This window comes from Rhagoletis pomonella, unplaced genomic scaffold (assembly GCF_013731165.1).
Source record: "Rhagoletis pomonella isolate Grant_MI unplaced genomic scaffold, Rhpom_1.0 Rhpom_scaffold_00002, whole genome shotgun sequence".
In the NCBI taxonomy this organism is placed as follows: domain Eukaryota; kingdom Metazoa; phylum Arthropoda; class Insecta; order Diptera; family Tephritidae; genus Rhagoletis; species Rhagoletis pomonella.
Window position 1 is genome coordinate 74,499,955 of NW_023458556.1, and position 16,641 is coordinate 74,516,595.

A 16,641-nucleotide genomic window follows, 5' to 3' on the forward strand; every position below is an offset into this window, starting at 1 on the left:
TATAATATGTACTTTTAAATATATGATTTTTTTTTTATTTGAAGGAAATGAAAATCTTGAAAGGTGGAAACATTTTCCGCTTAAGCGAAAATATGCCGACGGAGGCGATTTGCTTCCTTTTCAAAAAATGGAATGGCAGTGAACTAACCATGCAATTGCAGGAGCTTTATAATTTCATTATATGGCTTTGTGATCACAATATTCCGCATAATCTATTTATGACCCGTCATCGCAGTCCACTGAAAGATGAAACTCTAAAAGTGTTTGTGTTTACACGGAAATATTTTTGCTATATTAAGGAATTAAATACTTATAATATTGGGTTTTGCGAAATGGCTGGCTACGTAACTGTTGGAGGTAAGAAGATTTTTAATATTACTCTATCTTCGAACTTTTATTAACGCTTTTCTTTTATAGATTTACACTTATATGAAAATCTTACGGAGCGACAGGTGCTTTCCAAAATTCAAGATGTAACTGGAAATGTCTACAAACCAATTTACGAGTATTTCGAAAATTAAATGAAATTGAGGTAGGTTCTGCAATTCACTTCCAAGTGAATTTCAGCAACATTTAATTTGAATTCAAAGCGACTAGTTAAAATACACTCGGAAGTGAGTTACAGAACCTGCCCAAATCTGGCAACTACAACAATATTAGATAAGTAGAATTTATCAGGATATCCTAATGGTCTGATTATGCACACTTCGCACAACTTCGCATAAACTTCAAACTGTAATTTCGTATGTACTTTGCACGTATTTTGTTTGTATTCCATCACCCAAAAATTAGCAGAACATTCAAAAACTTAGCAATCTGTTGAGTTTAGATTTTGCTTCACATTTTCTTAAGTTGCATTTTTTGCCCTGGTGTTGTTGTTTTGGACCTATAAACCATGGATAACTAGAGCTCTGAGAGCGCGCCCAGGAACTCGTTTTCGTACTTGGCGGCACTGCCAATCCCTGGGCAGATAAACACCTGACACGCGAAGTGGCGAGCTACCACTAAATGTGTGGAAAATGCATCACATTGAATTCAGGGGATTTCTTCTTCCCGCATTCTTTAATATTACTAAAAAGCAGTATTTGCAACATAAACAGTGAAATATAAAATAGATATGAAGAATATTGCAACTTTTGTTCGTTGTGTTTAATCAAAAGTTTCTCCATAATTTTCTCTATAAATGCCCATACATGTTTTCATCACAGTGGCTCTACCGGATAATGTTATAAAAAATACACACTTTGACAGCGCTCTCGAGAAAAAGAATTTCATATCTAGTTATCCATGCTATAAACATTATAAAAAAATCGCGAAAACACAACAATTAAGAAAATTCACTTATAATGATTTTTACAATCATCCACAGTAATTTTCATTTACATTTTTTGTAAAATTTTATTATTTAAACCCACGAAAATAACAATTGAAAGGTTCCCGCCAACAAATTTGCAACTTTCAAAAACGTAACTACGATAGAAATGTAGAATAGCAAGAATCGAAAAATTCGAACATTGATCGAATAACCCAAAAAATGTGCAAGAGAGCCCTGAATCGAGAGCCTAATAACAGGGGAGAGCTGCAAATTCTTGCTCGTGAAATTTTTACTAGCAAAAGTTGCGATCCCGTACGAGGCCGGACTAGTCAGAATCAGTCAGATTTTACTGGAAATCGATCCCGTACTCGGTTCTCTGACTTGAGAAGACAAAAAAGAGAGTTAATACGGTTTTCTCTCCGTCAGAAGTTACCAGTTTTAGTCCGACAATTTTTTCCTGGTAAATGTGTCAAACGATCGGCTGTAGTGTGTTTGGCAACCAAATTGTAAACAAAAGAAAAGTGCACTCTGCTAATTCATGTTGAAAAGTATTTAATTACTTGTTACTAAGTGGATTCTAATGAATTTGAAAGTATTTTTGGTTATTTACATGTGTGAGCTGAGTGTGTTTACATACAAAATAAGCAAGAATTTACAGCCAAAATTTGGAGGTTATGTTGAAGTTGACAGAAGTTACAATTTTTTACTAGAAAGCGATCCACTTTTCAATGTTCCCTCTCCCTCTGAGCGAATTTTGATTTTTTGACAGCTTTACTAGTTTTAGTCCTAGAAATTAGCTAGCAGAAGAATAATGAATGTCATAAGCTGTAATTTGTTGAATTGGTTAAGCGTAAACAAAAGTAAAATGAGAGGAAATTAAAATCTTAATGATGCTACTGGACTTTTTAAGTGCTGTAAGTGCTGTGTAAAGCAGAGTTTAAAACTGATTTATAAATTGTAAATAGTGCAACAACTGTTCTCTTGCAAGTTTTTACTAGTTTTGTGCTCAATAACTTCTGCTAGTTTTCTCTTCTCAATTTTACGCTCTATTTTGCTTTTACGCTCTCGCTGCAATCTTTTACTGGAGAAGTTACTATACAAACCTAATATGATACGAAACTTGTTATTGTTGTAGCGGCTACAGAAACCCTGCCCAGATCGGTTAATATCTCAGTCGTTGTCGTCAAGTTCCACTAACAGCAGCCCTAAGAAGCGTGCAGCCTCTATGCGGTCGGTCCACTTGGACAAAGGCGTTAGGGTTGTTGGGTTTTCCGGGCATACGAAGAGATGCTTCGAGCCATGAGGTGTCTCTCCGCATGCTAGACACTCATTCGGCACATCCGCGTTTAGTCTGCTCAGATATGAGTTTAGCCTGCTGCAGTAGCCAGAGCGAAGTTGGGCTATTGTGGTTTTTGTCTCCCGAGGCAGATGAAGCTCCGTCTTGTCTATGTCGGGTGGTTGTGTGCCTAGAACGGCATTCACAAGTCTAGAGTCTACATAACTCGAGACTGACTCCCTGTGAATGCCGTTCATGGCCTGTCGATATGCTGCCATGCCATGCTCTCCAGGCAGTTCCTTGTCGGGAGCCATAGACGTGGTCACCCGAATGGGCAGCTGCTTGCCTAACCACGAGCCATCTCTACGAACTGACGGACGAAGTCCAGAGGTTGCACTTTATTGACAATAGCGGTTGCGTGTGCAGAGAAGCAGAGCAGACTGTCGAAGGTTACTCCGAGTATTTTGGGGTTATTCACCGTCGGAATCGGTATATCATCGACGTGAATTCCCAGCGGTAGTCTGACCTCCTTCGTCCAGGTGGTGAACAAGGTCGCAGAGGATTTCGAAAGGGAGAGGGTTAGGCTCCTTGCAGTGAAGAAGCGAGAAAGCTCTGAGAGATACGCGTTTACTCGCGAACACAAGTCATCAATTCCATTCCCAGTCGCCATGATCGAGCAATCATCGGCGTAGGAGACAATCGAAACTCCCTCTGGTGGTTGAGGGAGCTTTGAAATGTAAAAGTTAAATAGTAGCGGGGAGGGACACCACCCTGTGGAACCCCTGTTTTATTTTTCTAAGTTTGCTCGATTTGTCTAAACATTACCGACGAGTGTCGACCACTCAGATAATTCGGCGACCACCGTTTTAGCCTCTGTGGGAGAGATGAAGCCTCTATATCTTCTAGTAGCGTGGATTGGCTGACGGTGTCAAACGCCTTTGACAGGTCCAACGCTACTAGAATAGTTCTCTCACAGGGACGGTTGCGGTTAAGGCCAAGTGCGGAAAGCATGCTGATGCTTCGCTGGGGTCAGGTCGTTTGTGAAATACGGGAGCAGCAAGGTCTCTAGTGTCTTCGCTACCGGGGAAAGGAATGTTATCGGTCGATGAGAATCTCCTTTGTTGGCTGGTTTCCCCGGTTTGAGCAGTGGGACCATTCTCCCCACCTTCCAGATGTCTGGGATGATGAGAGTAGCCATAGACATATTGAGGACCTCCGTAAGGTACGTTACTCCCGCAGGACCCAAATTTTTCAGCATCAGCATGCATATTCCGTCGGGACCCATGGCTTTGGAGGCTTTCGCCTTCCCGATGGCTACCTCAACTTCACCGCTAGTGAAAGCAAGGGGGGCACAAGTTGCTGGCAGTTTGTGCAGCCTTCTGGTCACTGGACGCTTGGCTTTGTCCACCTGAGAATGCAGTATGAACTGCCGGCTAAAATAGCTCGCGCATCGCTCCGGGTCCGACAAAGCATGGTCGCCGAAAGAAATTTCGACCCTATCGTCGCGCTTCGTCGGACTGGACAGTGACCTCACGGTTGACCAAAGCTTCCCACACCAGAGGTGAAGTTACAGGTCTTCAGATGCTCTTCCCACTTGTTCCGCTTATGTACGTTCACTAGTTGCCGAATCTCCGCGTTGAGATCCCTGATCCGAAGATTTCCGGGATTGGCCTGACGAAGGCTAGAACAGCCGCTTCAGCAGGGAAATTTGGACGTGGCTCCGTTATGCATCCTGCCGGTACGAAGCGAGCTGCAGCAGCAGTGACAACCCTGCGGAACTTACGTTCACCTAGGTGGACGGCGGTTGGTGTGGGGAGCGCAGCGAAGGTGCTCAGAGAATTCCGCGAAGCCTTTCCAATCAGCTTTAGAAAAGTTGATAAAGGTCCGGTGTTCCGCGGAAGATGACTATAGGCAGATGGCCTGATGCCAAAGTCAGCATAGGCCGCCATGATACGCTATTTATCAGACCAGCGCTGACTATGTCTGATGAGCTGCAGCAGCTGCCGATAATCCTGGTGGGTGCGTCGTCTTTCATTGTGCAGAATATCGAATCGTCTATCCGCTCAGCCAATTCTGTTCCCCTACGATCGTTTGACAGGCGTGAGTGCCAAAGATCGTGGTGCGCATTGAAGTCACCTACAACCATACGGTTTTCACCTTTGAGGAGCGCATCTATGTCAGGGTGATATCCTGCCGGACAGCAAGTGACAGGGGTTATATATACGTTAAATATTTCGAGCTCAACATCGCCTGACCGGATAGCAATACCCTGACATTCTAGGGTGGTAAGCAAAAACAGCCCTTTACGCGTAAAAGCAGATGCAGCGCATTTAGCTCTAATTGCTACTCTAAATGTACATTTACCCATACAAAATTCGTCACCTAAATGCAGCTCCCTTTTTGCATTAAGAACCTAAATGCTAAATGCAACCCTGTGATCTGCCAAAATTTCCACGATTCGAACATAGTTTAATGAGGAAAAGTGTCAACACTGCTTTTTCGCGTATACAGTGGCTATCTGCGTTTAAGTGATCGCCGATCGAGATTTAATTTATTATTTTACATTATTTGGATGATTTGTTTCAAAACAACAAGATGACTTAAATAAAATATATAATTGGCTATGTTTAAACAAACTTAAAATAACTGTAAGTAAAACCAAATACATTCCCACGACAGCCGGTTCTACGTACCGCTCAGGGCTGGCATCGAGTCACATCCATGGCCAGAAACCTACACCTGCTGTGTATGCAAGAGACGACTACACCACAACTCCACCTGAGTCAAGTGTAATGCTTGCGAGGGGTGGAGTCACCTCAGAGTCTGCTCAGGATTACGGACACATCGGCAGTGGACCACGTCGTATGTGGCCCCCTGCTGCTCAAACAGAGCAGCCTCCACGGCTAACCCCAGTCCACCTGAGCAGCCCCACACAAACACCAAAGCACAACAACATAACAACACAGTAGACCACACCACAACCACGACAGACCACAGAACACACACAACCGCACCAACACCCACACGCCGCCGCCAACAACTCTTGGTTCCTCCTACAATCTGCACGGTATGTCAGACCAGGATATTCCGTAATGTGAAATCAGTCAAGTGCAACACCTGCCTTGGCTGGTGCCACTTTAGGGCATGTTCAAGTCTACGCACCACGCGATATTGGACGAGGAACTTCGAGGGCCCGTGTTGCGCTCCACGGTCGCAAACCTCAACTGCGACGCCACCCACCACCACCACAGCGCGACAACCATCTCAGCAGCGTACACAGCCAATGGCGTCACGGCCACACACATCTCTCACACCTCGCATCACCACACGTCTCCCGAACCACATGACGATCCTTCAATTTAACTGTAACGGGCTGGAGAGCAAGATCGAGGAGATAACCACCTTTATGGGAAGGCATGGTATATTGATAACTGCGGTCCAAGAGACGAAGTTGCACAGCATTTCAACATTGGTGAATTGTGCCGGGTGCAACGTGCACCATCGAGATCACGAGCGAGATAATGGTGGTGCCTTAGCGTTCATCACGCACCACACCGTGCAGTCTCATCGAAGCAGACATCGACCGCAGGGATACCACCCTAGAATGTCAGGGCATTGCTATCCGGCCAGGCGATGTTGAGCTCGAAATATTTAACGTGTACATACCCCCTGTCAATAGGGATGCAAACGATGCATCGATATTTTTGAAACATCGATAATATCGGTTCAAAATTCGATGCTTGCCATCGATGTTTACAATTTCCTAAAATCGCTAAATTGGCGATACATCGATGCCAGTCTGAGCGATGTTTTAACATCGACTTATGCTCCCAAAATTTTTTGACTGGCCATGAATTTTATTACTTATTCTTTTGAGGAACATTCAGAAATTCCGAGTTTGCTCTTATCTTTCGATATTAAAAATGCTTACTTAGTCATTAAACAAGGACCGAGATTCCGTTGAAATTTAACCGAAATTGGGCCCTGGAACTTTAGGCTCATCGAACTTACGACGCACAGTGTTTTGACTATATTGAGGCAGATAGAAAAAAGTTATGGTGACAGTTTATAAAAAACACCAGTTGGACCTAGAGAAGGAAAAGTAAAAGTCACAATACCACATTTCACATTATTTACTCACTCCCCTTCTTCACGAACGATACATTTCCAAAGAAATACGGGAATCGGCGCGATACCGAGTAATCAGTTAAGGCCCGTCCACATACAACTTTGGCGTCGCGTTGGCGCTGGCGTCGCTTTGACAGCAGCGCGAGTTACGCCCGTGCTTGCTACAATGAACGCGTAGCAGAGAATACTTTGGTCACTAAATTAACACACTAGCGGCAGATAAATCAAAATTTTACATCAATAATTGCATTAAAAACCATATTTCTTGCCCGCATTTGATTAAAAATGAAAATTAAATCACATAATTTTGATTATTTAGAACAGCTGACGCACGACGCACGCGAAAAGTTGAGAGTTGGCCATCTTTCTGCGTTGTGTTGGCATCGGCGTTGCCCAACTTTGGTTATATGGAGACTTTCATATAAATGCATGTACTCATAGTCAGCTGTCGAAGTGACGCCAACGCCAACGCAACGCCAAAGTTGTATGTAAACGGGCCTTTAAGTGGCCTTTGGCGATTAACCCATTAAAGAAAATGTTTCTTTTTCAACCATAATCCATTATTTAAATATCGTGGAATATTCAGGTATTATGATTTATTTTATGATTTATTTGGTACTTTCCTATTTTCTTACCAAAAAATTTGCTTTGAAATGTAGATGCTTAAGATTATTAGTAAAAAAAGTGTGAGTACCGGTCTGTCAGGTCTTGAAATTAGACAAATGTTTTACAGAATTTTATGTAATTTTAGAATATATAATTTGATCTTTACGCGCGACTTTGCAAATATATGTAATTTTTGATTTTCTAAATTTTTGATTTTCAGCCTCTTTTTGCATAATTACGGGAAAAGAATTTTTCGAACAATGAAAAAATCTCACCAAACATTGGAAAAAATGGAGTATTTACACCTAAGTCAATTTATAGTATAACCTTTGTTTTCTGAGAGTGTGAAGCAGGAAACAAAAATTTACCAAAATTCCATCACATTTAACGACTGGGCCCACATTTTTTGTGATTTTTGGACGTTATAGTGATCCAATCTTCCCCATATTTCATATTTAAGTTTTTAAAATAAAAACGTGGGCACAAACTAAATTTCATCGAAATAGGATGAAATGTAATGTTTCCGCCCACAAGAGTAGAAGGCGTGGCAATCATTCCATCTTTACCAAATTTCATAATTCCCTATTTCTAAGTAAACCTAGAGCACATGTCAAGTTTCAGTGAAATTGTTGCAGGTTTACTATTATTTCCACCTGCCTCCATATAGTCGAAACACTGTGCGACGGCATGCATTTCTATTCTATTTATAGGAAGGGTAAAGGAGTGGTAAATAAATACAGGGATAAATCCATATGTAAGTACCCACCATGCAAAACATGAGAAATAGGCAACAATCGTCAATGGCAACAAATTGGCGACTCACCGATTTATTGCTGTGGTGACAAATCGGCAACATCACTTCGTTCATGTCAATTTTGAATAAAAAAGTTCTCAAAAATTCCGAAACTTATGAATATGGCGTCAATAGTATTGGCCAAAAGCGTCTAAATTATGCCCAAGGACAAGATTGAAAAAATAGGAAGTCTCACAGCGAGAAAATGAATTAATTCCGATTGTAAGTTGCAATTTGGTATACAAAAAAATAAATGAGGTTTAAAAAAGAATAAAATTATTCCAAATATCGCCTGAATAATAAGAAAACGACTCGCCCAGGCGAGTTGCCTTCGGCGGACGTTTTAGAGCGACCGGTAATAGGAAATCGATTCGATGGTAATATTACCGGCAATAAATTTGTTTCCGAGGGCGACACGTTTTCTTATTACCGGCAACACAAATTGTTTGGTGGGTATATTTCTAATTGAATTACAGAGAGTTTGAATTGAAAAGTATTAAATTTTCCTTTTAATGTGACTACAACCCAACAACTTTTGAAACATCGGAAACCGTCGATATATCGATGTTTTTCTGGCGATGTATTTTAGAATCGATATAAATTTTTCCTATGCATCGAAACATCGATGTATCGATGTTATTCCCCAAAATTTGCATCCCTACCTGTCAACTGCTGCCCGGCTGGATATCACCCTGGCACATGATTCAATAACACAAGGTTCGATAAACTGACAGTTGTCTCTCTCGCACCGCTCCCTTAGCAGTGGCACCGTGTTGCTTCTTTGCAATTTTACATGGAAACAGTGTAGCTTTGGTGTGAAATAAAAGTATAAGCTTTTGTGCAATGTCTTTATTTGTATATGCATATGAAGCATATTTAACTGATGAAAACATATGCATTGGATGTTTACATCAGTCTCATAGTAGTCTTATTTAAATTTTGAGTCATTTTGCAGTTTTTATACGGCTAAATAGCACATAAATTACGTAATTCACGTAGATATATCAATATTACGTTCAACATTTCGTTTAAAATGCCAGATTTCCTGCAAATACATTAGAATTTACGAAAGGAATTTCACTACTAATTGCCTACTTTGCGTACTTTTCTACTACCATTTTCGAAACAAGGGATTGCATTCTTGCCCTTTCTCTGTCCTCCGTAAATGCAACCTTTTGTAAGGGAGTGTCAAACCGCAGCTGTCAATAATTATCTAACCTTGTATTATTGAATCATGACCCTGGCATAGGTGCGCTCCTCAGAGGTGAAACCCGTATGGTTGTAGGTGACTTCAATGCGCACCACGATCTTTGGCACTCACGCCTGTCAAACGATCGTAGGGGAACAGACTTGGCTGAGCAGATAGACGATTCGATATTCTGCACAATAACCGACGACGCACCCACCAGGATTATAGGCAGCTGCTGCAGCTCATCAGACATAACAATCGTCAGCGCTGGTCTGATAAAACAGCGATCATGGCGACCTATGCTGACTTTGACATCAGACCATCTGCCCATAGTCATCTCGATCGATGAACCAACTGTGGCCGCTGTCTGTGGCGCATGCAACAATCGCCTTAGCAAGATCCATGAAATCACCAAACCATTAGCAACACCGTAATATACTTTATGGTTCGATAAGCAAAGTTACCGGAAAACCGTAGGTTCGATCGAACGTCTAGTGGACATCACAGTTTTTGCCCCAAACGCCAATTCTCTATTTAAGCCGGAGTAAGCCCAGAAACAGGATCAAATAATAAAAGTTGCGATCTTGTGTGGTTTACGCATGTGCAGTGAGAAAGTTACCAAAAAGAAAGGTGAAAATATAAAGTTATATTTGTGAAATCAAGTTCGTAAGAGGCGGATTTGTAAAGATTGAGTCACGAAAGTATATTATCAGAAAAGAGCCCGTTGGAAGTTGAGGTAAGACAATGCCACAAAATAATAATTTATACATATGTACGTACATGCTAATGGGTACTATTACATATGTATGTGAAGTACGCACCTACCCATGTATGCGCAACACAATGAAACGGAGGTAAATTTATGAATTTACCCATGCCGCCACTTGTTAACCGACAGGGCGTAACTAATTTTATATTTTTTTGTCACTTTAGGACAACCGCGGGTTTTAGCCCAGGGAGCCGCAACTACGGACTGAAATACGGAAGACCGATAAACGACCAGAAACTTACCTGCAGCAATCCACCTGTTTGAAGTAGATATTCCCAATAAACAAGGGCGCAACACCACCAGCGATCTGGAAACAAATCCAGCAGAGGACGGCAGCAAGCCAGAAACACAGCTGCGGTATTAACATAGGTGCCACTGTTAACTACGTGTAGGCACCCACGCAGTGTACACAACGTTAACACCACACCGCAGAATTGTGAGCGCGAGGACTGGGAATAGCACGCACAAAGAGAGCAAGACAGGGTGCACTCTTTGAGCAAATTACGCCCCGACAGAGCCACATAAGCCCAAAAATTATTTTTTTTATTAATTTTAATATTTTGGTAGTTTTACACCACTTTTTGAATTCTTTAATTTTGCTTCTGTAATGTTACCGGGCAATCGGCCCATGAATATATTTTCTACACTTGTTGATCACGCACCTTAGTCTCAATTGCTAAGGCCAGAACACTCGCGAAGTGCCACGTGCCAAGAAAGCGGAGTTTTCTTTTTCAACAATTAACTAATTACATACACATTTACTTATAATTTTAACTATTTCCACTTGTATAATTTCGCGCTAAGTAAATTTAATGGCACCCACTTCTTTTTATTAGTTAAATAATTTAGAAAAATTAAGTTTAAAAGTCTAGGTCACGTTTGGCACGCAAAGCGTCGTATTAGGTTCGATAGCAGACGCGGCGGGAATAGAACCAAGTACAAAATCTCGCTCGATCTTGTCCGTGGCCGTGTGGAGCCTTCTGTTCCCACAGTTGTAGTTATGTATGTTAGGTAAGACTGTTGTGTATTTCCTGCTCACGTTCTGTTTCAGCTTACATCGCCGCTTTTTGGTACCATCATCGGAGGATTAGTGAGGTGAGTGAAACAACTCTGGTATTTAACATACGCATATACATATGAGTAGTCCACTTGCAAACACCATTATGTGATGTTATTATAGAAAGCCATAAATTTAAAAAAAAGACTACGACAACAAGTAACATTTAAATTGAATTTTTTTATTATTACCTAAAAATTTGGATAAAAGAAGAGCCTTATAAAATTGTAACGTAACATAACATGTCATAAGATAACATTAACAGTCATCGGCGTAGCCACAATGAAATTTAGGGGGGGGGGGGGGGGGGCTCGACCCTATTAATCTGGCATTTCAGGGTACTATTTTATATATGGCTCATTCCATCTCAAATCACCCAGGCCGGGGGAAAGTGAATTTAAGTTTGCCATAAAAGTCGCAGGGATGGTTCCTTGAACAATTTAAGGAGATACGTATTTTTGCTTTTTGCTCAGAAATGCGAATTTTTCAAATAATGAATTTTTTTCTTTTTGAGTACGAACGCTTCTTTTTTCTCTCTTAATAGCAACTTTTGATGAAATCGTTTATAACTGCCGCAAAAAAGCAAGGATTTTAACGATTTTTTAAATTGCAGATATTGATCTACTGAATCGATCTAGTGAACTAAACATCAGTAATTGTTTATTAAAAATTAATTATTGTTTATAAACAAAAAAAAAACATTTTTTTCAAATTGATTTTTTTCAAATTGCCACATCTTTTTTTTCTCTCAAACTTTTCTGTCTATTGGGGAATAGTATAAACTATTTTCAGTACGAGTAGCAATATGCTAAAATTCGCCATTTTCGAGTTATGATTTTTTTTCTGAAAATCCACTCATATGATGCTAGCAGATTTTCGTGCTAGTTGAGGGCACAAAAATTGTTGCCCATTATGACAAAATTTCCTTGCTGGAAATTTTTTGAGGTTGCCCGATCAGAGCAAAAAGTTTTTCCCAATTGGGCTCTAATTTTGGCCCAATTAGCGATTTACCCAATCTACCGAAGATTTCCCCAACCAGTGCTCACAATTTGCTCAAAGTGAACATGCATACGCAATTAAATCGTTTTTATGATAAAATCACACATACACACATCAAAATTCCCTAAGAAAAAAAAATATATTTTTTAATTTTTTTCTTAAAAAATTTTCCACATACAAATTTTTTGATAAAAAAAATTAGTTTTTTAAAATATGCCATTACAAAAAAAAATTGTAAAAAATCACAATGGTAGCTCTGAGTATTGCGAAATATTTAAGTATAATGTTATGGGGTGCACTCTACAATAATTTGAGTTATGAATTTTTTTTTTACACCGAAGTTGAGTAAAATGAGTACATTACAAGTTAAAAAAAAAATAAAATTTGGTTTAGAACTTTTTTGAGTATGGAATTTTGTAGCGCTTTAAATTTGAGTATAATAATGTGCAAGTGTTAAGCTACTGCAAAACAGCGTTGATTTTTAATATTCTTTATGCTCACGGCTTCTTGCACTTTTTCCTTATCGATGAAAATGCCTAAAACCGTTTTCAAAGAGGATAAAAAAATTAACGGCAGTTTTGCAATCGCTTAAAACACACACCAACGATTCAACCATTCAATTATATAAACAAGTTAAAAGCTGTGTTGTTTTATACGTACATATCATGCGAAGAAAGGAAAAAAGGATTAAATATATCTTTTCTTTTTGTGCCTGTACCTTTTTGCTGAATATATATTGATTTTAATATTAATATTATTTTATTTTATTTACTTTTTTATTTTGTTTTATTTTATTATTTCTTATGTATATATATATATATTTTTTGAATTAATATTGCATTCAAGCCTGTACTTTTAAGACAGTATTTTACAGTAAAGAAGAATACGTATATTTATGCAGTACAATTTTGTTGTTGATTTATGCAAAAAGAAAAAAAACACAACAATATTTTTTTAATAAAACTAGGGTAATTGTAGTTAGGAGGTAGATTTTTTTTTGTCCCACAGAATCCCTTTTCCTGGCGGTTCGAAGGTGAATTGAGAAGCCTAAGGACGCAGAGGAAATACCAAGAGCTGGATTGGGGATAATATCTCATAATAGACCAATCACGCGTAGCTGGTCGAGGGCGCTAGAGAACCAAGTGGTGGGATCCTTGTTCACGCAGATCGACACTGGAATCGAACTGCCCGTGGATTTTGTACCCTCTGACTATTTAAACCGCTGCACAGCTAGAATATTCGGAACCGCGAACGCCCAGTTTGAGCAACGCGTGACCAGCCAAATTCATATTAACTCCACAGATAGCTCTTTATGTTTTTCAAGGAAGCTAGAGGGTCCTTGAGATGTCAGATAATGAAGCTGTGGAGGAGGGGGCAGTTGGGGGTGTGCAAGGACAGGAAACCAGACGTTCAGAGACAGCTGCTAATCGAATGGACCAATTGGAGCAAATGATGGCTATAATGGCACAGCAAAACGCCGTCATGGCGGATTGTATGGCCGAAGTTAGAAAAATGAGGTTCGATGTATCCTATTTGAGCAACCGCGTCGACGATGTTGAAGCATCCATGCAAGCCCCCGCAGCACCACCTCCACCGGCTTCTGCGTCAACTCCAGGTAACCCCAATGGGCGAGAAGATCGTGAACACCCCAATAGTAGGGAGGCGCAAAGGACAGAAAGACAGGGCAGAGCTAGTGAAATAAAGAAGGTAGACCTAGATAAGTGGCATCTAAAATTTGACGGTACCACAAAAGGCTGACCGTCGAAAGCTTTGTGTTCCGTTTAGAGAGGATGCGCATAGAGTATCAGCTCCCCTACGAACAAATTTTTTCTGGTTTCCATCGCTTGCTAACCGGTCACGCCTTAAAGTGGTACTGGCAAGTTTTAGAAGACCACGCTAGAGATAATGACTTCGACTACTTTGGAGTGAAGGCTGAACCGCTAGCGCAATTCAAGTCTGCTGAATCGGACTACGAAGTCATCCGAGAAATTATGGAGCGAAAGCAGCACCCACAAGAAAGTTTTGATGACTTTTACTCGGACGTCTACGACCTGACATTTAGACTCAAGAAGAAGATCCTTGAGGAGGAACTAGTGAAAACTATTAAAGGGAACCTCAAACCCTATCTAGCTAACCTCACTTTTGCTGCAAGGATCAACACGCTAACCGAATTGAAGCATGAATGCAAGCGGGCTGAAAAATTGATCAGAGAGAACAGATCAAGAGTTAAAGCGGTCAGCGAAGTGAATACTAATTATGTGGACTGATCTGAAAGCTGCAAGCCAGAAAGCGATTTCGAAGTATCTGCGTTGAACAAGGATACTAGGAGTCAGCTACGTTCGCAAAAACGTTTGCCCAGTACCGCCCCACAACGCGAGGCGACAAAGCCCATAACCCCATCCTTTACCCAAAACCCCAATGTGAGTAACGTCCCCATTGTGAATAAATTACCCATCCAATCCTTTTGTGCATCACCCTTCCACCTAATGCTGTGCTTTGCTTGAGGTATGCCGGTGGATTATTACATTAAGAATCCGGAAGAAGCAGCGAAGGACAGCAAGTGTAAATCGTCCTTCCACCTAATGAAGTGTTTCGCCTGTGGCGGAGATTTTGAAGCCATAAGCGGGAAATGGAGCACTGGCCGAGATGATCGGGGTCCCTGGTCAGAATCCGAATCGGGAAGTTTAGGCGACCAACCGAAACCCGATAATGAAATTAAAATTCTTAGACGCGAAATTGGTCCGCGCAAAAATGAAGTGAAAAGTAGTGAATTTAGATATATTTAAGAAAACTTACATGAACGAAAAATGAAGTATGAAGAAGCACGAAGGCGTATATTTATGGAAGTCTTAGATGAGAAGCAAATAAACAGAAAGTACAAGATCCAAAAGATGCGCGAAAAGCAACAAAATCTCAAACGGGTACAAGAGAAAATAGTGGAAACAACCATTACAGTGGAAGGCGAAATCAAGTGTTGGCTTTACTAGACTCTGGGACATCTGCAGGTTTGTTGATGCTATGCAAATCTTAGAAGGAAGAGAAGGGGAGATTATGCGTATTTCCGGTCAAAGCATACGCACAGCGAACGGTGGAAAAAGTAGAAGGAGTAATAACGCACCCTATAACATGGGACGGGCAATTTAGAGTTTTTGCTAGTTCCGGCATTGACACAGGAGGTTTATCTAGGGGTAGATTTTTGGCACGCTTTTAACATGGATGTGGTTAATAGGGGTTTGAATAATCGCAATCGATCGGTGTCAGAGCTCGCATCCACCGAAGGTGACCTCACGTTGCAGCATATTTTGACTCGAAAGCAAGATCGGGTACTGGAAAAGACTAAAGCATTGTTCCCCTCTTTCTCAGTGCTAGGCTTAAGCCGTACAGGCATTGAAGAACATATAATTGAAGTAATCAATGAAAATGTGCCCTTGAAACAGAGGCACTATCCGATTTCACCAGCGATCCAGAAATTGGTATACACAGAGTTGGATAGGATGCTAGGTATGGGGGTCATTGAGGAGAGTAACAGCAGCTTGAGCTCTCCTGTGTCACTAATTATCAAGGGCACGAAAAATAGGATTTGTCTAGATGCCAGGAAGGTTAATGAGCGTACGATTAAAGACGCATACCCTCTCCCTCACATCGATGGCATTCTTAGTAGGGTACAAAATACACGCTTTATATCTGCAATTGACCTCAAGGATGCTTTTTGGCAGATACCACTTGAGGGAAAGTCTAGGGAGCGAACTGGTTTAACTGTCCCGGTTAGACCCTTGTACCAGTTCACGGTAATGCCATTCGGGCTCAGAAACGCCGCACAACGCATGTGTAGTCTAATGGACAAAGTCATACCGGCCGCTCTTCGTGATTGTGTATTTGTATACCTAGATGACCTGTTAGTTTGTTCCATAGATTTTGAATCGCATGTCTTTATTGGAGAAGGTCGCTCGGTGCTTACGCGACGCCAAGATAACCATAAACGTCGAAAAGAGCAAATTCTGCTACAGAGGTACGCTACTTGGGATACGTGGTAGGTGACGGCTGTATCCGCACAGACACCAGCAAGGTAGCAGCTATGAAGGAGTTTCCCCAACCGAAACCCCCAGAGCAATTCAGGCGCTTTTTGGTCATGACCGGATGGTACCGGAGGTTCATCTACAATTACGCGACGATTGCAGCGCCACTACACGACTGCTTGGCCAAGGAAAAAATAAAGGAGTTCAATATGACGGAAGAGGCAGTTACAGCGTTTGAATTATTAAAACAGAGCCTTATATCGGCACCCGTTCTTGTACATCCGGACTTTCACAGACGATTTTGCATACAATGGGACGCATCGACTGAAGGGGTTGGTGGCGTACTGTTTCAACTGGACGATGACAGTAATGAACGACCGATAGCGTATATGTCCGCAAAACTCAACAAGGCACAAAGAAATTATAGTGTGACAGAACTGGAATGCTACGCAGCTGTATTGAGCGTCAAGCGCTTCCGTCCTTACGTGGAAGG

At 41.1% G+C, this 16,641-nt stretch overlaps 1 protein-coding gene across 1 annotated transcript; it reads left to right on the forward strand.

Annotated features, from left to right (window-relative positions):
- Positions 1 to 48: 48 nt before the first annotated feature.
- Positions 49 to 2,258, forward strand: LOC118734058 (GDP-D-glucose phosphorylase 1-like; the record flags this gene model as incomplete). Its single annotated transcript, XM_036463752.1, is given in 2 exon segments — positions 49 to 357; positions 418 to 2,258. Coding segments are annotated over 2 exon segments (413 nt in total), but the record flags the coding sequence as incomplete, so codon positions are not given.
- Between the last annotated feature and the right edge of the window lie 14,383 nt (positions 2,259 to 16,641).